The sequence below is a fragment of the Diuraphis noxia genome, unplaced genomic scaffold (assembly GCF_037042655.1).
Source record: "Diuraphis noxia isolate RWA-SAM2 unplaced genomic scaffold, SU_Dnox_SAM2 contig0002, whole genome shotgun sequence".
Taxonomy (NCBI): domain Eukaryota; kingdom Metazoa; phylum Arthropoda; class Insecta; order Hemiptera; family Aphididae; genus Diuraphis; species Diuraphis noxia.
In genome coordinates, this window is record NW_028301712.1 from 5,090,233 (window position 1) to 5,117,454 (window position 27,222).

General features: G+C 28.3%; 2 protein-coding genes across 3 annotated transcripts; one reads left to right on the plus strand and one right to left on the minus strand.

The window, feature by feature from the left end:
- Positions 1 to 976: 976 nt before the first annotated feature.
- LOC107167902 (uncharacterized) lies at positions 977 to 14,071 on the minus strand. Of its 2 annotated transcripts, none has more exons than XM_015517124.2 (8): positions 13,814 to 14,071; positions 12,547 to 12,633; positions 12,203 to 12,316; positions 3,523 to 3,604; positions 3,127 to 3,252; positions 1,836 to 1,969; positions 1,255 to 1,358; positions 977 to 1,190 (listed from the first exon to the last, which is right to left on the minus strand). In XM_015517124.2, exons 1-8 carry the CDS (start codon positions 13,941 to 13,943, stop codon positions 1,116 to 1,118), a joined length of 852 nt encoding a protein of 283 aa, XP_015372610.1. In that variant the 5' UTR covers positions 13,944 to 14,071; the 3' UTR covers positions 977 to 1,115. The 2 variants fall into 2 exon arrangements, with proteins under 2 accessions (XP_015372610.1, XP_015372603.1); XM_015517117.2 differs by having other exon boundaries at positions 977 to 1,205; positions 13,814 to 14,067.
- An 8,328-nt stretch (positions 14,072 to 22,399) lies between these two features.
- On the plus strand, positions 22,400 to 23,404 carry LOC149057963 (uncharacterized). The gene is made up of 2 exons (XM_089218272.1): positions 22,400 to 22,734; positions 22,954 to 23,404. The coding sequence occupies exons 1-2, from the start codon at positions 22,400 to 22,402 to the stop codon at positions 23,402 to 23,404; spliced, it is 786 nt and encodes a 261-aa protein (XP_089074398.1).
- Positions 23,405 to 27,222: the final 3,818 nt, after the last annotated feature.

Consider the following 27,222-nt stretch of genomic DNA (forward strand, 5'->3'; position numbering starts at 1 on the left):
TTCGTTATCTACTTAGCCTACATTTTTCATCCTACATGGATACAAGAAATTTCAATTTTATTTGTGTGTTGTGTACTTCAAAGCTATTTTTAAGCGACACTTGTTTCAGAAACTACACAAAGTGGAATTTTTATTAAGTAACTATACTATATTATAATAGCTATAGGTTTAGAATATTACAATATACCTTTTAATTATGTTTTTAAAACATCACATAAAATGATACTAATTCAAAAAAAAAAGGAAAAAATTGATGGCAAACAAATTATTGGTTGGTTTGGATTGGAAGGTATTACAGAGGTATATGTGGTAATGGGAGCAGACTATTATATGTTCAAATACGATGATAATACTAGCAAGTAAAATAAACACATTTATAATTTTACTGGATACGAAATATTATAAATGCGTGTATTATATTTTTTTTCCATCTCCTCTATAATAAAGTCCTAATTACGCTACTGGAGCCAACCAAACGTGACCTTACATAGTGTTTGGTGGCATTATCATAATACGATTCAGTGAATATTATTTTATACATCTTCAGAGGGCCTGGAATAGGAACGCGTGAAACTCAAACAATAATTGCACACAATCTTTTGGATAAAGAGAATTTCATCAAAATGAATATGAACCCTTGCACCGTTGAAAGAGGTTATCCACCATATGAGCATAAAATATGTTGTAGACACAATTCATAATACAAATCTCGTGTATAATCATTTGTATAATATGTATATATAGTGGCACGCGCACATTCAATACTAATACACTCTAAAATCGTATAATTTATTAATTTTTAAAAGATTTAAAATTCAAAACAATTAAACATTTTTCTATATAACTTACAACCGCATCATAATATCTTGACATTGATGCATTGATATAGTATATTAATTTTAATAAATATAATAGGTATTGGTAAATAGTATAATAATTATAATATTATATATCTTAATTTTTGTTGATTCAGTAATACAACACATTAAAGTTACGTTTATTATAAATTAGAGATGATGGTAAAGTATATAAATGCCACTAGATGAGTGAAACAGCATCGCCGTACTCGTATATTATAATCATCATTGTTATAATTATATATATTATTGTTATGTTTAGTAGTTGTTGTAGTAGCGGTAGAAATCTGACAATCTATAGTACTGTGGATCCTCTTGGTAGTGGTTTAAACCCTGAAAATAATTATTCTACACAGATGTGAGGATTCAATTCTGTTTTTATTTTTTTTTATCATACTTTGGATCCATGTAGAGCTCTCTGCTTGCGCTGGAACTCATCATTGATGTAGAAATCTTTCGGCGACGACGGGGCCAATACAACAGGGCGCTCCGCCCAGACTTCTGTATTCAACAACAACATCACAATTATTATTATTATTATTAAGGTTATTTTTTAATTAAAGATAGGTTTACGAAATTACTAATGATAATCGACCGCATACAGGTCGTTAAATGTCAAATGACACGGATTCAAATAATTAATTATTATTACATTAGCACATTATTATTATGCACAGTATAATAATATTAATGAACCACGGGTAAGTTTAAACGCGATGAGATATTAACCCATAGAAAAATAAATAAGACAAATGGTCATAGCTAATAAATCAAACAAAAACACTGGTAACGCATGTCCTCGGCATCCCATTTAAGGAGAAAATCGTAACGACGCGACGCCATTGAAAGTAAGAGTACGTGCGAATTATACAATAACGTTTGACTTACTCGTATTGTCCATACGTTTAATACATTTACTACACTAGGATTAAAATTTAGTAAATCGTGGTTATATTTCAAACGTTAAAACACTCTCACCTTGGACGTCATCATCGTCATCTTCTTCTGGTATTTCATTTTCTTCGTACGGGATTGTTTCGTGACCATAATTTTGTCCATAGGTTTGTCCGTAGTTTTGTCCATAACTTTGACCGTAGTTTTGCGCGGGACGTCTAAAAATATACTTGTTGGTAAGTCGATGATTATTTTTGATAAATTAATATTATAATAAAAAAAATTATATAATTTATTATGTATGATTAAAAAATGTCTTTTCGCACTCCTCTCCCTTCCAGCTGGATTATAATTTAATCGTAATAAATCATCATAATATTATAGGGCATAATATGTTGTCAAAACATTTTAATCGACTTTGCGGAAAATAATTAATTACATTTTTTTTATTATTTAAAAAACAACATTTTAGTAATTTCTAAGTAATGGTGAACGTAATTCTTTTAGTTTAGGTATATTGTATTATTTATCAAAACACGTTATATTTTCTTATTCGGTATTGTTGTACTTATAATATTGTTATTGCTGTTGAGTTTTGTAATAGCCTTGTACAAGGTCTTTTAGTATAAAGCGTCATGGAATATATATTGTTGTTGGAAAAAAAAAATTGAGAATTTCTGCAGGATATGGCCATGAAACGCTTGAAGTGTGTACCATAACTACTGACAATAACCATGTGCAGTTTAGCTATACACTATATATTATTTTATACATATTATTATAGTGATGTAAATCTTTTTGAACATAGCTGTGTGGATTTGTCAAAGAGAGACGTCCCTTTATAATGTTTCAGTTTTCTATTGTTTTAAGATATAATATGACCACCCGGGGCCTGACCTCGACATTTCGTTAGACCGTCATAGGTTTTATAGTTCTGTAATTTATATTGTACGGACAATAATTACAATTGTACAATTAAAACGTTCAAATCTCAGAAGTTTGATTTGATATCGACAAAATAATGATTTATTAAAAATATTTGTGTCATAAATTATTGTCAGCTTTATTACAACAACTTTCAATCAAAACTTAAACGTTCAAAACATCAATAATTTTTTAATAATCAAGGAAAACTATGACAATATTCATTGGGAAATCAAAATTGATAGTTGAAAAATTTGCATCTATGTTTCGTTTTAAAATCGAATAAATATTAAATAAATAATCAAATAACAGCGAACCGACAACAAATTAAAATGTACGATCACGTAATTCGCTATCTATACATTAAATTATAATGCTTATCATAATACATGCGCTCTAAATAGTAAAAATAAAAATAAATTGTTATCTTTTATAACTATTGGTTACATGCCTGGATTTGTCTCGAGCCTTATTTGCTTCCAGGATGGACATCAACGCTAGCAATTCTTCGGGGTCGAAAGGCAAGTCGCGTTTGGCACGTCCGCTGTCCAAATAAGAACCGTACACTCTAGAACCACTTTTTACCAAAACATTAAAATAGATACATAAAATTGGCACAAAGTGTTAATAATACTAAAATATCAATTGAGAAAATGGACGTTTTGTGTATTAGGCAAGCACTCAACTCTGGTATAAACAATGTGTTGTAAAACAATTTGGTGTAATGCAATTTTCATGAATTCTCTCCATTCCTATTATATTGATCGCCTCATAAATATACGATGGCCACGTTCAATGAATAATTCAACTGTGTCATTACGTTATTGTTATATATATTGTTTCTTACCTCCTTTTAACTGGTGAGCCGAAATGGTAAGCGTTTCTTTTATAACGGTCATCTGCTTCTAGTGATTGAATTCCATAGGAATCTTAAACAATAGAAATGTCTCATAAATATAGTTGGCCATGTACAGAACAAGTTTCATTAAAATTTGACTTATTTTGACCCAGAAATTGAGAAATTGATAAACATTAATTTATATTTGAATTGAAGTAACATGAAAACATAAAAATAATGTAATTATTAAAATATAAATTTAGTATATTGTTTACTGTAGAAAACATTCTGGAATAATACAATCCAATACTGTGCTAGAATGAATGACTTTAATTAAAAACTACCCAGACAAAATTGTTGGACAAAAAATATCCTTCCAAATTAATATTCATTAAATTCAAATCATTACTTTTTATTCGAACCAAAAATGTATTGTTAACATAATTCTTATTTCTCGGAAACATTTTGAATAGTTTTTAGGTTAAACTTATTTATTACATCAATTGAATTACTTGAATCATACCTTAATTATGAAATGGAAACTTGTCATGTCACTTATACATATAATGTGTGTATGTACTATGCTCGTTTTATTCACAAGCTTTTAAATATTTACTGATATTTGATCATATGGCCGTATCTTAAATGTATCAATTATTTTTGTTTTTAATTTTCTAATAAGTGATTATTATTTCACGAATTTTTTTTATTAAATTACGGTTACTTAACCAATAAGTTTGTTTTATACGTGTGTGGATTGTAATATACTCAGGTTCATACAGAGTTTTACCTTACAACGAAAACAGTAAATAGATAGTAATTTTGTTCATTTGTGCGATTGGTGCCTAGCTAATTCGTAACATTCATTTGGATTTTAATTGTAGAATTAAAAGTATTAATCATATTTAGCTTCTTTATCTACATCTATGGAACTTATAACAAGCGATAGTTATATGTCATCGTTGATTTATTCTATATTGTAAAAGTTAAGAATATGTGTAGGTTAAATTATAATATAATACTAAGCCCTGTATAAGTACTTTTGATTAAATATTATATAACATTACTAATAATTAGGGCTCGGAAGTTGTAGGAGTTGCATATTTTTCTGTATGCCCTTAATTTATAGCAGACCAAGCTAGAAATCCATTTTATACAATGACAAGATTAAATAAAAAAATTAAAAGTGCATATTTTTGCATATTTTGTCAATTTTAGAAAAAAGTGCATATTTCTCAATTTTCATATGCTTTTTATGCATATTTCTCAATTTTCATATGCTTTTTATGCATATTTTTCAATTTTCATTGAATTTTTATGAATTAAAAAAAATATCAAGCATTTTAACTGGAGAAGCAACGTCAATGGAAGGACTACCAGAAGACTTAACTGGGAATGACTTGGCGCACTTTAAATACGCACCCATAACTTCATCGGATGTTGAAAGAAGTTTTTCGCGCTACAAAAATGTACTTACAGACAACCGTCGTTCGTTTGACATAGAAAATATCAAAAAAGTTTTGGTTATTCAATGCAATACATTTACAGGTATGACGGTTACAATAATCTATATGTTTAATGAATTAAAAAAAAATTAATATAATTTTTCAAATAAATTTTATTCTATATATATTTTTAGATTGAAAAAATTACAATCCATCACAAAATACAAGCCAAAACATTAAGCCAAACATAAAAAATAAATTTTATTGTATATACGTAGTAAATTTGTTTGCATATTTAATAAATTTTATTTTGCATATTTAACATATTTTCATGCATATTTTACAATTTTTTTGTGCATATTTGCATGCATATTTTGCCTTTTTTAACTCCTATAACTTCCGAGCCCTACTAATAATTATCAACAATATGGCCACGGTATGCAAACATATTGTTATATCGTATTGTTTCACAGTCCTTCTCCTTTCCAGGACAAGCACTGCAGGTGACTGTTGTCATTCACGTACTGTGTTTGGTGAAAGTCAGAAGAAGTATTCGTTATTTGATTAAATATTTTTTTTCAAATTTAAAAACTAACCCGACATTTATAGATTAAAATTTGAACTTAAAGTTGATCGTCAATCACATGCCGTGTTTTGTGAATGTTGGTAGTAGTTTTCATTGTTTGATTAAATATTTGTTCAAATGTAAAAACTAAAACCGACGCTTTTGGATCACAATTCAAATTTGATGTCCATCGAAAATAGTTTTCATTTGGACAATAACATCAAGGCGAGTTCATTTACATAGTAATCAATAACCAAAAATTCGTTGTACATGCTCCAATTTTTAGTCATATTTATGGTACCATTATTGTATCTATTAATTATTGAATATTATAAAGTCACGTAACAAGCAATCATTATTAATATTATCTATAAATTGATATTTGAAACGAAACTTCCGTGATACATTTTCTAGGGTAAATAAAAAATTTCTTAATTTCTATTTATACGTTCACAGAGAAAGTGATATAAATGACAAATTATTATCTTTAAAGAATTCTACAAATGGTATATTATCCTAAAATGTGAGGCCTAGCTGTTATAAAGCGAAAATAAAGCAATTAAGTCTAAATAAAAATTAATCATTTGAAAATTGACAATATCAAGACATGGCAAGTTATAAAATACCTAACAGATACAATAATAACAAACAAATTATTTACTATCATAATGTTAATAATAGTATACTATTGTATTAATTATATTTTTTATTACACGGCGTCTTGTATATGCAATTTTAATACAATGGACCTGCAAAAGTTAAAATAGTAAAATGGTTCGTAAAATTGTGATAGCTTATTATTTATTAACGTCTTGTAATGATTAACAAAATTTAAAACTATTATACAATTTTAAAATTGTATAAATAAATCTTTATGTCATAAGAGTGTTAAATATAACAGGCCAACGATTAAATGGAATAATTATTAATGATATGTATTCAAATTACATGTTTGTATAATATTATGTTTAGTAAAGAAATATTTTTTTGAAAATGCCATGTCTTTATTTTACGAACTTATAATGTCAAAACTGTATAACATTTTATCAAAATAAAATTATATGATACCTACTATACTTCAAAATTATTGAACTGTTTTCAAATGAACTTTATCCTGAGGTGAAGTAAATACATTTACACTGAATCATTCCTCTTTACAATATGATTTAAATCCTAATTTATTTTAACGTAGATTTAATTATAACGTATTATGTAAATTCTAATAACATCAACTCTCGAGTTACGCCGGATGAAAATTTCATTAGACTCTTTTTAAACGCATTTTTTTACTATTTGCTGCACAAGTTTTATTTAATGTATTTACTTCGTAATCACCCAACAGTTAACCTCAAAAACATTCAGAAAATTATGAACTCGTTAAGTCATAACATTGAAAAAAATGATATTGAAAAAATACGAACAATATTAATCAATCCATAGTACAGAATTTATTTATCAAGGAGTTATTATTTAATGCTGCGATTAGAAAGGTTTATAAAAATACATAATAATAATATGTATAATGTATATTATATACATAAAATATATATAAATATATTTATTAACATTTAATTATTATATAAAAAAAATAGAGTTTACGGTGGATATTTAATACGAAACTAATGTTTTAAAAGTAATCTACAAGGTTTCCAAATAAGAATCGTGGTACAAAATTTGCATTTAATCAAATATAAACATCAAAAATAGCAGCAATATTATTATAAATACAGTTTACACAAAGTTTTCGTCAAAATATTAGCTTTTTATTAGAAAGAGAAGTTTATGTACCTACTAAAGTAGAGTAATTTATTTTTTGTTGATATGTAAAAAAACAACTTTTTAGATTATTTATCTGCAGCTGAAAAAATATATTATGCAGACCGTTATCTTTTTATTTCCCATCATTTGAGTCGATCATATACTATGTGCACATGTCAATTTATTGATATACAATTCCACTTTTTCATTAACTCTATAAGTTATAATTGCATAATATATTTATATATTTCTTGATGAATATGTTTTAGTAATTAAATATAAAATAATAAAATTACATTTCATATTCAAAATGTATAATATTATGCTATTCATATTTCATAAGATTTACTCTCTACTACACAATTTCACTGTAAAATTAATAATTATAATGAATTCGGAATTTCCAAATTTCATAATTAATACATTATTAGAAACTACAACTTAAATGTTCTATGTATATATCGTATAGTAATATATTATTGTATAGTTTTATTATTCCAGGATTTAATTTGTTTTCTAGATCAGTGGTTGTCAAACTGTGGTATGGGTACCATTATAGTGGAAAACTACATGGTGATATGAGGACGGCCGTAAGATGAAAATTGAAAATAAATATATTTACATGTGTTTGAAACTTTGAAATAGTTATTATAATATTATATATAAAGCAATTACAGTTACGTACATTAATATCACCGGAAATACGTCAATGAATAAGATTATTATTATATACTTTTATTAATCATGGAGACATGGACATTCATCGTGCACGTAGGTACCTCGATAAATGATTCTGATTATTTTATATTCATATCAGTACTAAATATTTTCTCCTTGACTGTTTAGGTTACTAATAAGCGTAAATAGTTCTATAGAGTCTAAATTGTTTTGTTCAAAAAACGTTTATTTTGTATTAGGTATATAATTGTATTACACTAGTTGTCCTGTCCGACGTTGTCTGTGCCAGTTTTGTTTGTTCTTTAATGCATTTAATAAAAAAAAAAATATGTAGCTATGCTGTATTTCTACTATACTATATTATTATATATAAGTATAACAGTAGGTAATTTAATATGTTACCAATGACAAACATTTAAATAAATAATAAGAATATTGGTTTTTGTGAGCTGAAAAAAAGTATGTGGGCTGAACCATTTTCTATAAAGGGTAAACAAATTCCAAATCCTTTAACACCTTCGTGTATACTCTTTCATTAAAACAAATACACATGTCTATCGGATGATTGGCTGTCACTGACATTAACTATACTCATTCTCACATTTATATACTTATATTTATAGATTCACTTCGTATTTCTGAACACTTTTGACCTCCAAAAGTAGCACTAACTATCATCTAGTCAATTAATTTATGATTTTGGTCACGTTTCGATTTTTTCAATATTTTTCTTTCTAAGCACGTGCAATAACAACAAATTAAAGAACTCTTGAAGCATTTAAAAAAAATTATGTAATTTACCATGGTTTTAACTCAACTTCGTTTAGAATATTGAATATTGGTTTTCCAAAATGATAATTCAAAAATATCTAAAGCAGTCATCATTAAAATTTCTTTAAATTAATTTATCATAAACTATACACTACTACATATACATATATAGGTACTGATTGAAGAATTGATAGTAAACTAAGATCATTAAATTCTTTCCAACTATTATGTTTTGTTACTAAAGTAGAAAAATGTATATATAACTATAGGTTATCCGGTTCGCTATAAAAGGGCGTGGTTAATAATGATTAACTAAGTGCTCTAACGGCTAACGTTGACATATTAACCGTAATTACAACTTGAAAAACACAGTATAAAGTTAGTTTTTCCTTTTATTTTATCAGATATTTGTTTTGTTTTTTCTAACACAACGACAACATATTACCTATTAAGAGTTTTAACTATAAACAATATAAAAACAGTAAAATATGCAAGTTGTTGTGTTTTAATTTACTAGAAAATATTAAATTAATTAAAAAATTACACTATCTCTATTAAATACATGTATTTTAACCAGTCGATAATTGTATAAACAATTTATTGTCGATTAATGTCTGTTGATGTATTACATATAATTTAGACACGATTGACTACAAATTTTTATTACGGTCGTAAAAATTGTCATAGGAAAAGGCATAATATTATGTTATCTTGATGTAAACGATTTCCCTCGTGAGCATCATTGGCTCAGCGAGTGGTCTACAAGAGTTCGCAATAAACATATTTAATCGATTATGTTCTTTTTATCGAGATTACAAAATTTTGTCGCATTAGAGTGCGTGGCATTATTAATGTAGTTTGTTGTTTGTCATAACGTTTTAGTAACAATTTTCTGAAACGCCCATCTTGACCTTTTTGCTGCAGCTAAATTATGGATTGTGTTTCATCCATGGTAATTTTTTTATTCGAATGAAAATTAATAATTAATATTAGTCAATAAAATAATTAACAATTATCATTAAAACCGAAAACCGAAAACGCACAGAATCCAACGCATAAATTCAGTTTTGTTCGATTTCGTGGTCACCATATTGTTAAAACAAGATAAATAGCCAAATATAGGTATATGATATCGATTGCGTTTCTAATACATTTAAAAATACACTCGAAATCCAATTAGTATAAGTGATATTATTACTTGAATTATTGAAAGTTCTAATTTTTATACGTAGGATACTGACATTTATAACAGCTGGAGAAGAGGTTCTATCTTTTGAAACTGATTAAAGATGATAGTATACGGTATATTTAACATTTTGGAATACAATAGTTTGTAATTATTAATGAACAACTGAAAAATATTATCAATGGCTTTAGTAAATTGTTCATTAAATTTTTATGCTTCAATGAATAAAATACTTTTATAAAGTGGTGATTAAATACTTAAAAATAATTAATTATAAAAGGTCACTTGTGATTTTTATTGGTTAATGGAAAATTCATCTAAAATATACGTTATTATTATACAATTGGATTTGTAATTTAATTATTTTTTACCAAAAATGATTGCTTTCTTCTTAAAACCTATGATGATTTTCTCAATCAAAACGCAAAATAATAAATTGATATATTTTTTTGTTTTAAGTGGATATTAAGAATTTATGTCTGAAACATCAAAAAAAACTTATGAATGCATTTTATAATAACGCTTGTTTGTATTTTAGTATTAGAATAAGTTATAAAATCTAATAATTAAAAAATGATATTAATTTTATTAAATTATTAATACTAAAATCAGAATCGCTTTTAATTGCAGGATAAAACACGGTTTTTATAATCATGTACCAAGTACATAACACACACACATATATTTATATCTCTGTTTATAAAATGTTGATCCTATTTAAACAAAGGCTTAAGAATATAAATTGAATATATAAAAAAAAAATAAATACTTTTAGGTATAGTGACAGATCAAACAGTGCTAAAGAAGGACATATCGTCAAAATTCTATTATTTTTACGTATAATAAAATTGAAAAGGTGAGAAAATAATATTTATAGTTCTCTATACGGGAGTTCAGATATAAACAACGCAACAATAAAAATCTAGGTAATATTATTATGACTATTTTTTTATTCTAGTTTTAAATTTTCTCCAGCAAACCTTTCGATATTATTAAATCAATATTTATTTTATACCTTCACGGCGTAAGAATATTTCTTTATTACAAAACACATTTTACCTTCCTCGTATCGCATAATAATTTCATTCTCAAAGATATTAAATTTGCATCCATGAATTTAGGTACGATATGTACTTGCTATATTATATATATTCATATATTATATTATATGCTTTTTATACGGTGATAATATTTTTTTTAAATTAGATTTAAGTACTAAATGGTTACTCGAAAATCATTCTTATTGATAAATTATATGATATTAATATTACGTATACAGAAGCAGACAAACCTTTATACCATTTTTATCATAGGTACATTTACGTATAATATTATTCATATTTTATGTATATATAAATAGTTAATACATAAAAATATTAAGAGTTTTATTTAATGAGATTAATATGCAGTAAACTAAACTTTAATTCATAAATTAACTTCGAATTCCCATTTTATTTGTTTACATATTTGACGATTTCATTATGTGAAGTGTTATGTGTGCAACATTATAATTAGTTTTAGATCTTACGGCTGGTTTTATACATCGTCAACAATTACGTTTTATACAATATGCACTAATTTCTTTGTTATTATTCTTTATAATATACCGAGGAGTGTTTTATAACAATTTTAACTGCTATTATAAATATTACACAGTATTACTTATAGTGTGTCCCGCGAGGGTATACCCAGAGGTCTTGCCGCCCGGATAAAAAAGCAGTTTTTCGAAGTTTTATCCATAAACTAAAAAAAATATTAAGTCACGGGATTAATGAAAATAAAATCATTTTCCACATTTTCAGCAAATTAAAATCTATAGAATAGGGGTTTTTATATTTTTCAACAATAAAATAATTTAAAAATTGTTTTTAACTTTTTTACTAAAAAAATAAAATAAAATACATGTAGCTCTTGTCTATGTGAGTCTAATAAAAAAAAAAAAAACAACAGATTTATGATATATTAATTATCTCAGGAGATATCACAATGGGTAAATCCTCGCGAGATACTCTGTATAAAAAAAAGTATTATCATTAATTCACGTTTGTCAAGTCAGTTCGCTAAAATATTTTATTCGTTTGTATATCTGTCAGTGATCTTAGGAACAATAATGTTTTATTTATTACGACCAAAACACGCGATATTATATTATAGACCTTTTTTTTAATGTGTACGATACATGCGACATCAGTATATTGCCAACAACGAAGCCAACGGTGATGGTGAATATAATAATAATAATAATAATAATAATAATAATCATATGATAGCGAACAAATTATATACCTGGGTTATAAAAGAAGTCGGTGATCTTGTCGTGTCTGGACGGCTGGACACTATGTTCAAGGGCGTTGTTCACTTCGGGTACCGGTTCCGGGTCGTGGTGATCATCAGGTGCCTCTGAAAAACGGAAATAACAACAAAACGACACCAAAAAATATTATATTTACGTAAACACGTCATATTGTACAAAATAATATATTATAACATATATATATATATAATATTGGCATGCAGTTGCGTTAAAAATCTATACTTCTGGTACGATTGTTGTGTTATGTGTATATAATATGTATTATGCATATATTATTGTAGTAATTATGATTTGTGTTTCGTTTGCTGCGACTCACGTCTCTTTTCGGCCCGACCGTAGTTTCTGGTGTCCGCCTGTCTGTTTTGCTGATTGCCGAACTGGAGTACTTCCTGCGTCTTCTTGTCTATAAACACGACAAAAACGAATACGTGCTCGTTGATTAACGCTCACACAATCTTATAATATAGGTTAAGCGTACACGCACATCGTCACGTTGCGGTTGCACGCTAAAGAGTTTTCAAAACGGGGTTGGATGCATGGCATTATTATTTGTTGTTGTTTTCAAACAGTAAAGTGCAACAATCACAATATTATTGTTATATTGCGCAGTTGTGATAACGATATTATCGTGAAACTCAACAGGCCACGTCGCACAATGGGCGCCCGGGAATTGGGCCACAATTCACCTTTTTTTTCCAAAGGTATACAGTAATTGGGCCACTAAAATTTTATATTTATAATAGAAAGACCCAGTGATTGGGACACTATTACGTTTTAAATTGTAATAAAATAATATTCAAGAGGATGTCAGTGCACTATTTTTCTCTCTTTGGTCCATGCGCAACATAGACAAAACGTATTTGCGCAGAATCATTTTTTCTATGAATTTACAACATTATTTTGTTTATTTTGAAAGTCAAATAACAATAAAACACAAAATCGTTATGTCATTCCCTCAAAAATATTATTATCTATCTTTTTTGTAATGGATGATTTTACTCTACGATTACTAAAAAATATAGAAAAAAATGATTCTGCGTAAATGCGTTTTGTGTATGTTACGTGTGGGCCAGAGAGCCTTTGTATTATATTTTTATGTACCGATTAGAAAATATTTTTTTCATATTATTTATTTTTTGACTAACTTTATGGTCCTTATGTTATATTTGTAAAATGAATATTGACATTCTTTATAAAAATTATTTCATATTTGACTAATTGTATTTTTATATGTTAAAACAATAATAATAAAAATAAACATTATATATTCGTATTAATAGTATATTTATGTGCTATACTTTTATGGCCAATCTCCGGGTAGTAAAATGTAAACAAATATTTTATACGAAACAGGTAGTTAAAATGTGGCCCAATTCCCGGGCGCCCCGCACAATATACATATACCTAAATATACATATATATATATATATATATATATATATATATATATATATCGAATATTATATTGTCGTAGGCACAGGTGGTAGGCACGCGATACGAATCCCAAAAGTTCACTCGGGCCCGCCCGAGGAGAGAGTGGGTGGGCGGGACGAGCGTGTGCCGCGATGGTGGTCGAAACTCACCTTTTTTCTTGGCCATGTTCTTTTGGATCTTGGCCGCGTCCGCCTTACCGGGGGCGGGCAACCCGTGCGCCATTTGAGTGACGACCACCGCCACCGCGACCGACAACACCAACGAAGTCAACAACTTCATGACGTGACGTTAAGTTCGACCGTACTTGTTTGCCGTGCAAAGCGCGCAGAGTGCTTTCTTCTCGGTGTGCAGACGGTTGCGTTCTGTCGGCGGTTTCGGCGGCGCGATGACGACACACTGCTGGCGGCGGCGCGTTCCTAGACAGCGGCGGCGACGGCTGTCCGCTCCCACCGGCCCAGCGGGTGACGAAGAGTGGCGGTTTTTTTTTTCTCGGGCACCGAGTATACGGCGAGTAGGTGTTTTCCGCCCGATCGATATTTCCGAGTGTGCGTCCCGGCGAACCCTCACGCTCATCCACCCACGAGAAAACGCCCGGGCCGCCACCTGTCGCGCGAGCGTGGGACACTGCGATTTCATGGCACCTACTCCTCCTCCTCCTCCTCCTCCTCATCCTACCTACCTCATCCGTTTCGGGCAGGCCATCATCCCTCTCCGTCACAACCACAATCGGCTCCTCGACCATTACCACCCCATCGCGAAATACTGTCGCCCGTCGCCGAACGGAACAACACAATTTATTTTGGTCCGCAGCCATGGTATTTATATATAGGCTCTCAAACAATACCACGTAGTACCACGCTAACGTGACTGGGGCTTGAGCTCCTCTCAAATGAATTATATAAAATATGTACAAGTACCTAATATTATAACATTATCTTTGAAAGAAGAAAATGTCGATTTAATGTAGGTATAGTGATTTGAAAGACGACAGAAGTCGTCGTAATTATTATTTAAATGAGAAAAATAATAATAATAGAGAGAGAATAAGAGATGAAAAATATTGCATCATGCTGCACTCATCGTCGTAGTTTACAAAAATAATTAAAAACGCAAGCTATACCTACGCATATCGATTTAATGTTAAAACAAAACCATTGTGTACATTAACGTATATTATTATTGCGTTTGTATGTGTTATAACACTTATAAATATTATATAAATTATATTATTACTTGATAATATGTTAATAGAATAGACCGTAATAATTAGTTGTAACCTAGCCACGAACGACGTGCGTACTACTACGTACGTTGTTATTATTACTATAATATACTATCACTGGTTATTTTACGATGATGGCACATTTATAATAGATTTATAAGTTTACTTTTATTAAAAACTGTCACAGACGATATCAAACTAATAATTCACAACTATACGTACACTAAAGCGAATTTTGCTTATCATACTGAGCTTTTGGTTTTTTTTTATAATTTCATTAACCCACTATGTTTGTTCGTTACAATAATATTTGTACTGCGATAATATAATATAGTATATTATATGGTTGCAAAAAATTTAAAAGTATGTTTACGTTGCATACGCACCCGTAGGGGGGTGCAAGCTGGGGCATTTGCCCCTCTGGTTTTTTCAAAATATTTTTTTTAATTAAATGTTTTAAGATAAATTACTATATGTATACTATGCAACAAATTTAAAGTATAAAATAAGTTGTAATATAATAAAATATAATATATTGTATACGAGTATAATAAAAAAAGGTTATTATTTTAAAACACCTAGTAAAATTATAATATTTATCCTCAAATCCTAACATTGCCCCCCCCCCCTAGAAAAATTTCTGTGGGCGCCTATGTTACGTTGAAAATATTTTAGGTAGGTACTGAACGATATTATTTTCGACAAAAAATACGAAATATTAAAAAAAAATTAAATCGTTTATACTGTAAACGTGTAATGAATAATAATAGGTAATGAATTTCCAAGCTTGTTCGTAGATTAATCTTAGTAGAAAATTAATTATTTCTTATAATCACTCGCCATTTGACCTTAATCTTTAGAACACATTTCTGTCTAAGCCTTTAAGATTACTCACTTATTTTATTTTAAATTAATAAGTTACCATTCGTGTAGATTTTTTCACTGCATTGTATCATTTTCATCATCGTAAAATTCTACATTTTGAAAATTAAATTTTAACTGATTTTAAAGCTTTTAAGGCGGATTAGAAAGTTTATGACTTTAAAATATTTTTGTTTTATTCGTGTTTATTGCAGCTTGCAGGTCAAACTATACATTCATTTAATATAACGTTAAAAACAGATAAATTGCATATTCAGGTATGTAGTCTTAATTATAAATGTATTTTTTTTGTATTTTTACGTCATCATTTAACTGTTTAATAGTTCTTTAATGTTATTATTACGTAATTAAATATTGTTAATTATATTCATTTATTATGAATTGTCTTCAAATTTAGATTAGGTACAATGAATATCTTAAGGAATATTGTATTACCACTTACAACTCGTGCAGCACGAACCATGCTATAGCGCTATCGTAGACGTAAATAGGGGGGGGGGGGTGCTATAGAGTCTAAGCCCACAAACCTTTTCTTAAATTTTATTAAACCATTTTCATTATCATAAATGTAATGCTTCAGCACTCCTACACTACCTACACAACTTAAACGTTGTTTACACCTTCGTGCCATACCTGAATATTGCATTTAATTATGAATTAAATTAAAATTTATAAAGTTTTTAAAAATTGTAATTATATGTAATCAAAGGCGATTTAAGTATTAGTGTCTTGAGATGATACAAGCTTCTCTTTATCAAATAAGTATCAGCCTTCTTTACTGTTATTTTTTAATATTATAATTATTGATAATATTATTTGAATGGATACAAATAAAAATTTTAACGATTAAATAGTTTCTGAGTTATAACATTTTATGTAGGTGCTAATGATAATATTTTCTATACCGTTATGTTTAAATACAGGGGATTCATTTAAGTGGGTGAAACCTTGGTGAAACCAAGTTCATGGACGTATGGAACAAAATGAAACAACTATCAACTTTTGATTTTCAAATGGTAACATACAATAAAAAAAACATCATAGATTAATAAGACCGTTTTTATCATGAATTGACGTGTTAACATTTTTATTTTTCGTTGATTGATTTGCGAGATATAGTTCCTCAAAGTATTGGTGGTTGAAGAAGGTGTCATGGTCGGTAAATGCGGTATTGATATACTGCTTCTTCATTTGTAAAGACTAGAAGCTACAACTAACACATTCGATACCGTTGGAAAAGGTATCAATATTGATAACTTTTGTAATTTATACCTGATTAATTGAATGTCCTATGAACCTAGTGGATAAGTTAATAAATGATTAGGCTTCAAAGTACAATAGTAATAATTAATTAATTGTTATTTATTTTTTTATTAATAAAACAAAGTCCACGGCTTCTATGGCCATAGGACGAACATTATAAGTTATTTATTTTGTTACCTTGGATTCAACGATGTCAAATTTATCACTAGCTCCAGGTCTTTACAATTATCAAAAAAATAGTGAAAACTACAAATACTTTGAGGAACTGTATCTCGCAAACCAATCAACGAAAAATAAAAATGTTAACACGTAAATTCATAATAAAAATGGTCCAATTAATCCATGATGTCTTTTTATTGTATACTACCATTTTAAAATCAAATGTTGATAGTGATTTCACTAAGAAATATAAGGGTGAAAAAAATAAAAATATTATTAGGTTTTAGAAAAAAATAAACCTAAAAGTAAAAAAAAAAATATTCAATAAAGTTAATAATTTTAAGAGATAATTAGTGTACCCACTTAAACGGATCATCTTGTATATGATGGGGACAATGACGATTATTAAGTTACAGTTAACTAATTAGTTATTATTATTATTATGTTAGGTATATTTAAATCTTATAAGTATAATAATAATTATCTGGCATGAGCATTCCTAGTAGGGAAATTTAGAATTTTAAATTTGTTCAAAGCATTACCTGTAACGCGCAAATTTAGTAAACAGAGATTAATTTTAAAATGTAACCATTAAATGTATTAAAAAATCTTCATTTATTTTTTTAATTTGTTTACCCAAACCCCTCCTTAGAAAAATGTCTTGGGACGTCACTACAGTACCAGACTAAATATTATTTTGTCTATATAGCGATTATTAATGACTATTGTCCTGAGCAAAAAAATTCAACAAATCAGAAACCACCCTTTTAAATTTGATTAAAATACATTTTTTAGATAATCATCTGCCTAAATATTCGTAATAAAATAGGGGATTGTCATTTAAAAACAAAATAGTTCGTATATTAGTACAAGACATTATAAACGATATAAGAAATATTCGAGAGTAGATATTATGTAAATATGGTATTTTAGTTATTATATAAAAACAAATTCCTAAAATCATAGTTTTAATAAATGCATAGTTGAAAGAAAAAATGGTGGTCAATATGCTTGATAAACCTCTCAGTATTATAATACAACTTACTACATGGAATATTTTGACATGAACAAGTATTATAAAGTTAAGTTTGCTTCAACTTATTTAAATTATCAGAACTAAAATATCAATGTACAAATATAAATATATGTAGTAGGTATTTAATGAAATACAATCTAATGTCAATTCTTACAAAAATGTAACGCAAGTTATTAACCTTGTAGTTGAAGCCTTAAACAATTATTAAGAAATATTTAGTTTTTGTCTGTTTCATCATAGTAGCATCAACATTTTTAATTTCTCTAAAAATCATGTGCGATTAGTTGATTACATATACCTACTCCAGAAACTACAAACATATAGTAATTGAACACACTTAATTTTTAATTACAAATATTCATAAAATATTTGTTTCAAATACATAACATTTATTATTAAATTGTAGCACGTATTTAAACGGTTAAATATAGGTACGCATATATGAACACGACAAGTATGGATAGTCTGCATTCTATATTGAATAGGTACAATAAATTTCCAAACACAGTCAACTCTTTGCGTCTGAAGGCACGTAGGTACTCTAAATGATACAGTATTATGTTTTTAAAACTATCATTCAGCTCTCAATAGCGAGCTTACTTTTTATTTTCCTCATTTATTCTTCTATGTAGGCACTTTATTCCAGATGATACTTTATTTTAATACACTTAAGTGTTTCAGTGGACTTGGATGTGTTCCTTATAAGTGCTTTAAGCAAAAATGATTCGTTGTCAAAATTCCTGATCCTATGAAATATAAATATTGACTACAATATTTCTATTAAGCATAGCTATATAATTATATATTATATATATTAACTAAGATGGGAAGACAGCGGTAAAAAAGACGTAGAAGAAGTAAAGCCGGGAGAGTATTGGAAGGAATTATCATTAGAAAGGGAAAGCTGGAGGCAAATTTGCTGGGTGGTATGGTCTTGAAGGCTGAAAACTACGGAGAAGAAGAAGAAAAAGATTATTTATATTATTTGCCATACGAAATATATATATATATATATATATATTTATATTATTAACTACCTACTGTTAAGTTTTTATTTCCATTAAGTGGTTTTTTTTTTATACTTATATATTAACTTTTTTTATTTTCAATTAAAAGTTGTTAAATTAAATTTTAACAATATTTAAAATTTTATTTTTTAGGCATTTTTATTAGTTAGAATATAGAAAATCAATTCATTTTAACGGGAAAAAAAATCATATGAATTTATGGTTATCATATAAAATTTAATGCTCTATAACAATCAAATTTTTATTTCAGTAATATTTTTGGATATTAAAATTCAAAAACAAGTAATATTAGTAAATAATAGGTTGGGTATCAAAAGTTTTAAAGTTATATTAAGGTATCTAACATAGGTACCTGTTATATCACATGTCCACAAATAATATAAATTATAGTATATGATAGTAATATTAAAATGTTTATAGTTTTATATGAAACCAGTATTACAGCTCACTTTAAAATCCAAACTTACGATAAAGTTCTTTATATTATATTTTTACAAGTTACTAATCAGGTTAATATATTATTATGATGTGACGCCAAACCAACTCAAATAATAGAATAAACAATTCTAGCTGTTCAATCGACGTAATACCACATTAAATCACTTTTGTTCCTTGAATTGTCTAACCAGACTTTTTGTAATGTATTAAATATTGAGAGAGTCGACATTCAACAATAACCCATTGCAAATAAAATCCATTCTAAAATTATAAATCCACTACTCACTAATTTGATAAATGTTATAAGTAATACTCTATTACAATTTTTGACAGATAATCATTTGATAATAATAGCCACATTTGTCTTTGATCAATAACAATGTATAACAGCTAATTCGATTATTGAATTACTTTATGAACCAATTAGGGATTTTAATTTAATTTTTAGTGATGAACTTACTCAGAAATTATTATTAAATTTGTCGAAGGCAGAATGAATTTTCATTATTGGCATACCGAACAGGATTTTTGAGAAATAGTTGCTTCTCAATTTTTTTAAATATTTTACTCAATATAAAAGCGAAAATCAATTAATAAATAATAGTTACAGTAGGAAAATAATAATTTATAGTAGTTATACTAATAGTACTTGTGATTATTATTAGCGTAGGGAAAGTGGCGTTCCCATCGCCTAGTGTACCTCAATCAGTACACTGCAGTAGCCGTACCCTGACCTTAAGTGGTTAGGGTAGTCTGGTCCTCCAGGTTGAGTGTTGAATTCAAGGCTAACAACCATGCCTCGTAAAAATATTTTATTCAGGATCCTAATAACAAGCCTCGGACAAGATTAAATGGAAAAAGATTTGGAAACGGAAATCCGGAACTCACTTTTAGAACTTGGAACTTACGAACACTTTACAATCCCGGTGCTACACAAAGTATGATCAAGGAAGTAGAAAAATATGGTTTAGGAGTAGTGGCTCTGCAGGAAATAAAATGAAGGGAAGCAAGAAGTATGGACATTGGCAGTATGACAATCCTTTTTGGTGGGTGAGACGAAAGAGGACAATTCGGAGTTCGTTTTGCGGTACGTTATAATATATTATCAACGATAAAAGATTTTAGAGTAATTAACCAAAGACTAGCGTTATTGAAAATAGAGACTAAATGGTTCGATATCGTATTCATTAACGTACACGCACCCATCGAGGACAAATCACAACAAGAAAAAGAAGATTTTTATACAGAGATAGAACTACTACTAGAAGGAATTAGTAATAGCAAAATAAAAATTGTGTTAGGAGACATGAACGCCAAAATGGGGAAAGAGAGATCACTTAGACCAACTATTGGTACCCACAGTTTACATGACATGACTAATGAAAACGGCACACAACTTGTAGATTTGGCCATAGGGAAAGGTCTTGATTTACATCCCTACCATCAGGTGACATCCACGTCCTGTTATGAATGTTCTTATGCGGAAATATTGTACTAATAATTCTAAGACCTTTCCCTATAGACCATATATTTAAATGAGAGATTTTCCAACAACATAACGGATGTAAGAACATACAGAGAAGCTGACTGCAACTCTGATTATTTTCTAGTAGCTAGCAACCTTAGGGTTAAGCTAAAAACAATGAGTAGAAATATGAAATCGGAAATTGTCAGGTATGATGTAGAGAAACTCAGGGATAATAGGAAAGTTAAAGAGTTTCAAGAGAGCATACAGAAAATGGCGAGAGAAGTTAACTCAAATCCTGTAACAGTAGATGAACAATGGAAAATAATTAAACATACCCTTGGAAGAGTGTCGGAGAAAATTTTAGGGAAAGTCCATAGAACGAATAAACCCTGGTTTAATGTTATATGCCAAGAAGCCATGGACAGAAGGAAAATAGCAAGAGAAAGATGGCTAAATGATTCTAACAATCATGAAAAAGAAAGAATGTTTAGAGTTAAAAGGAAAGAAGCTCATAACATTATTAGATATGAAAAGAGAAAGTATGTTCAAAATGTAATAAAGGAAGTAGAACAAGAGTACAGATCACACAATATGCGGCAGCTATATCATAAGATAAATAGCTTTAAAGACGGATACAGAAGGCAAAACAATTAGATGATCCGATGTAGGAAATCGAACAACAGATAAAAAGGCTCAAAAACCACAAGTCACCCGGAGAATATAACCTTAAAGGGGAAATTTTAAAACATGCAGATAGCTCCATGATAGAGAGCATATACTTGTTAATAAAAGAAGTGTGGGTGACAGAAATTTTACCGACAGATTGGGGATTAGCATATATTATATTCCCAATCCACAAAAAAGGTGACAAGCATGTTTGTAGTTACTATAGAGAAATAGCATTGCTGGGTACAACATATAATGTATTATCATATTGCTTCCTGTATGGCTGTATAGAATTAAGTCATTGGCCGAAGAAGTGGTGTGGGACTATCAATGTGGATTTAGGCCAAACAGGTCAACGACGGACCAGATCTTTATAATCAGCTATTCCAAAAAAGCTGGGAATATAATAAAGAACTCCTGGTCTCCATATAATCTTCCTAGATTTTCAAAAGGCGAATGACAGTATAGATAGAACTAGCATAACCGACATTCTGAAGCATTTCCATTAAATTTAGTTGAAGCTAGTATAAAACAGACTAAAGTCAAAGTCAAAGTCTTAACGCGAAATTGAAGATGGTGGAGGTAAGAACCGGACTTAGGCAGAGGGATACCTTGTCACCAATCCTTTTTAATTTAGTATTAGAGACGGTGATCCGAGAAATAAATATTGGAAGAGATGAAGGAGTTAGAATGGATAGAACTTGCTTTAGTCAGCTCGCCTATGCATACGATATAGTCTTGATAGTCTTGCTAGGGGGAGAGGAACAAAAAGTGGTAGATCTATGTGACAGGTTAATAGAATCGGCAAAAAATATAGGGCTACATCTCAAAATGGAAAAAACGCAATATATGAAAGTTATTAGGCAACTAGATAACTTTCCTAAATCTGAAACCATAACAGTGGGCCAGTACGAGTTTAAAAAAGTGGAAGTTTTCAAATACCTGTGCATGATTGTAACGCAGAAGAATAAATTTCAAATTGAAATTCAACAAAGAATAAAAATTGGAAATAAATGTTTCTATGCACTAGGTAAACTACTAAGCTCGAAACTCCTGTCAAAAGAGGTTAAAACTCAGTTATACCTGATAATCATACGACAAACAGTCATGTATGGTTCACAATGTAGGACGTTACGAAGGACTGAGGAGGACAGATTAACGATTTTTGAGAGGAAGGTACTTCGCAAAATATATAGGCCTATATATGATCAAGATCCTAAAGCATGGAGAAAAAGGCATAATCAAGAACTAGCGGAGCTTTTCAATAGACCAAGTATTATAAACGAGATCAAAAGGAGTAAGTTGGAATGTGTAGGTCACGTATGTAGAAAGCAAGATTCAATATGGTTCAAAGAGTACTCCAAGAAAACCCAAGGAGAAAAATACCACTGGGTAGACCAAAGGCTATGTTGGGAAGATGGAATTAAAAAAGATTTCCTAAGTGCTAGAGGAGTGGACTACGAAGACATGGATTGGAAGGAGGAAGCGGAGAATACAGAAGAATGGGGAAGGATTTGTTCTATGGAAAAATGGTCTCAAAGGCCAAAAAAAAATGTATTTATTATAAATTATTGGTAAGAGGGTAGATAGGTTAGGTTAGGTGTAGGGCCAACAAAACAAGTTCAAAGATATTATACTTACAATGAATAGAAAACCACTACCTACGTTATTAGACTATAAATTTAATATTTTCTTTTAAATTTTTTATTAGTGGACAATCATAAAATATGTTTATTACAATTTTTTGTAATCAAAAAGGTCTTATTCAAACTTTTATAACAAAAATTTACAATTTAACAAGCACACTGATCTTCTCTCCACTCATGGGTGAAGTTATAATATGTTGTTATACATAGTAATATAGTATTATGTCCATAATATAATCAAGTTTTATAGGTGAAGATAATTACTCAAAACGTGTTTATAGTTATATGGACTTTCAAGGTTATATTCAATGCAGGTTAATTATATTGATTTTTCCCCTATATTGTAATTTATTCCTCGAATGTAGTATATATGTTGCATGAACTATGAAGACAATATTTCACACGTCTGTGCAATTTAAACTATAACTTACAATTATTATTATTATTTTATACCGTACAAAGAAAATTATGGTTTTTGAAGTAGGTAAGAATTTATTTTAAACTTTGGACTGTGTTACAAATTATGGTGTTTTTAAAATTTTTAAATATGTCTCCCAATGTTTTTATAAAATTTAAACTATCATGATTTATGAGTTCCTTAACTGTGAAACACGGTATACTCAGCTATAAAAAAAAAAAAAAAACAATGTGTTGGACAACATTTCTGATGAAATTTTAAAAAATGAATCGTTCATTTTTTTTAAATTAGGTATATTTAGAATCATATTAATGGGGAAAAAATTGGATTTTTAATTTCAGTAGCAAATACATTGGTTTATTAGTAAACATTTTAAAAAGTTTTAGTTCTATACAATTATTAATAAACATTTTGTCTTACATAAACATGTTTTCAAGAAAAAATTATTATAACATAAATACTTAATTATTATGTTTATTATTAGGGACTGGAATTATATGCATTTGCATATTTTTATTTATTAAATTAAAAAGTAGCTAGATAAGACACAAATTTGAATCTTGACCTAATGTGAAGGCATGCAAAATTAAATGTTACATATTTTCGCATATTTGGAATATTTTTAAATTTTATGAATATTTTATCATTTTTCTAAAATATAATGCATATTTATGGACAAATAGTATTAAGTTTAATGACCTAGCTGTTGAAGCCTTTAACATCAATAAAAAAAAAAAAAAAAAAAAGTATTAAGTTATTAATATTAAGACTTAACGCTATGTCCTATGTAAAACCTGCGAATGTGAAAAGAAAAAACTTTGCCAAAAATCGACATAATTTTTTATTTGAAAATATATTCAAGCATTATAAAAATATACCAACTAAATTTGTTTTTATTGATTTTTGTTCACGAGTTTTTATTAAGATGAGTGGATGTTCAAAATGCAACATCCTCAATTGAATACATCATACAAAATACAATTAAATTATATCAACTTTAATTTAATACATTTAATGCATTTAATACATTTTTTTGTTCCATATTGATTATTTAATGAATTATACTCGTATACATTTTTAAACTAAATACATTTAATTAAAATGCATTTTGGTTCACATATTTATGCATATTTTAGGTGCATATTTGAATGAAAATCAGTGCATATACGATATATGCATGCATATTTTGTACATTTTTAGTGCATATAATTCCGGATCCTATTTATTATTAATTTGAACTGACCTATATAAATTTAAATATTATATAATAAAACTTACACTTGTCAATGCGACTTTGTGTATCAATAACTAATGATATAGGTACTCATTAGTGTATGAAACCTTGTTTACAACATAAATTATTGTATTGTTATGTATATCAAATGTTTTTTTTAAGTGGGCTTATAATTTATTTTTGTGCTTGGATATTTTAGTACGGATATATTTTTATCCATTATACTAAATAATTTACAAGCATTATTTAAAACGTATGTATATTTGTTACTTTTAGATGTATTTGCTTACTCTAAGAACAGCCTCAAAACTTTTGAGATGGCTGCAAATAAAATTTTAATTTTGATTAAACGTAATGATTTAAAAATTAAATGTTACTATTACAACATTAACTATTTGCGTAGGGAAAGAGTTTAAGAGATAGAGAAGAAAAAAGCTGTATAAAAAATTGCTTGCTTTTTTAAAACATTAAAATAAGTAATGACTTCCAATAAAAATAAAACTGTTAAATGTATATTTTATTTGGGAAATGAATTTAATTTATGTAAGATACTCAAACACAATAATCGCATGTTGAGGAGAGGGTATAAATTCTTCACAATTTTTTAATACAGTTTTTGCAGAATAATTAATTACTTAAATACATTATGTTTTATTTTTATTTTATCAATAACTTTTTAATTATGTATGAGCTTAAATACACCCTAAGTTCCTTAAACAATTAATAATTTTTCTAAAACAGTATTTGACATTAATCCAACAATAAGCCAATGGTAATAAAATAAAATAATAATAATAAATAATCCAACAATATTTTTATACTAAACGCAATAATATTCTACTGACATTATAAATACTGAAATCTCTAATAGGTATATTAATAAAATTTAGGTTCAGTCATTGATTTTAAAATGTTTTAGTATACTTTTTCTAAAATATTAAAGACTAAACTGTATTTATAATGAAAGGTAAAAAATGTAGGATTTGCTTACCAATTGGGTCTATGCGAGGTTATACCCCGATCGTAAACGTCAACTGTTTATTTATAGGTAGTTTATTATTATTATTACTTTACAAAACTGAATTATTTTTGTTATTTTTATAACATATCTAGTACAAAGTCAGATGCTTATCAAATAATTTTGAAATATGAAAATCTAGGTTCTATTTAGGTATTGAAAAAAATAAATATCCAGTTGCGAAATACAGATACTGGGTATAATTAGTAATTATTACTATTTTTAATCCATTTGCCTCAATGTAGAATAGTTATGTTGACTGCTGATGAGTGTTGGTATCGTATCGGCGAAGTAAAAATAATTAAATTCAATGCATTCACACCAACGATGCACCATCGCAATTCGAAGGTATAGACAATGATCACGATTTATGCTATAGTTGGGTTACAATGTTTTTGTATAACAGTTTATTTACAATCTATAGTCTATCTGCGTAAATTAAAATGATTTTAAATAATTTTAAAATTTGAATAAAAGGCATCAAGGCATGACAAAAAGAGGCCACCCGAATATGAATTATTAATTAATGGTTTCTTGGTTTGTTAAATGCTGAGTAAGACTCTATAGACTATGTACTATTTAGACGCAGCCTTGAATTTTTTTATCATAGCGATGTTTCGAGTAAGATTTTTACCAAGACTACCTAGTATTATGAACGGATAGGAATGATATATCATAAATATATATAAAAATATTTCGTTAACGTTTTGTAGTACTAGGAAACAAAACGAAATTTGTGTTCTAAGAATTTTATGCGTAATTTTGGGTTTGCAATGATATTAGACCATTAATTAATGTGCCAAGTTGGTTTGTTAGGTTTACTTTGATATATATTTACAGGAACTGACATTTCAGGATTTAGTTGTATGATTAAAAGTTTTTCTGGGAGCAGAGCGAATGCCGTTGAGTTGATTTGTGGTTCATTGCCGTTGGTGAAGGAAAATCCAAGCTGAGGTAATTGGTTTTCAGACCAATGATTAGCTGACTGAGATTAGTCATTAAATATACAAAAAATATAATTTGAGATTATATAGAACGTTATATATTTCCAACATGTCTTAATAAAAGGAATAAATATAA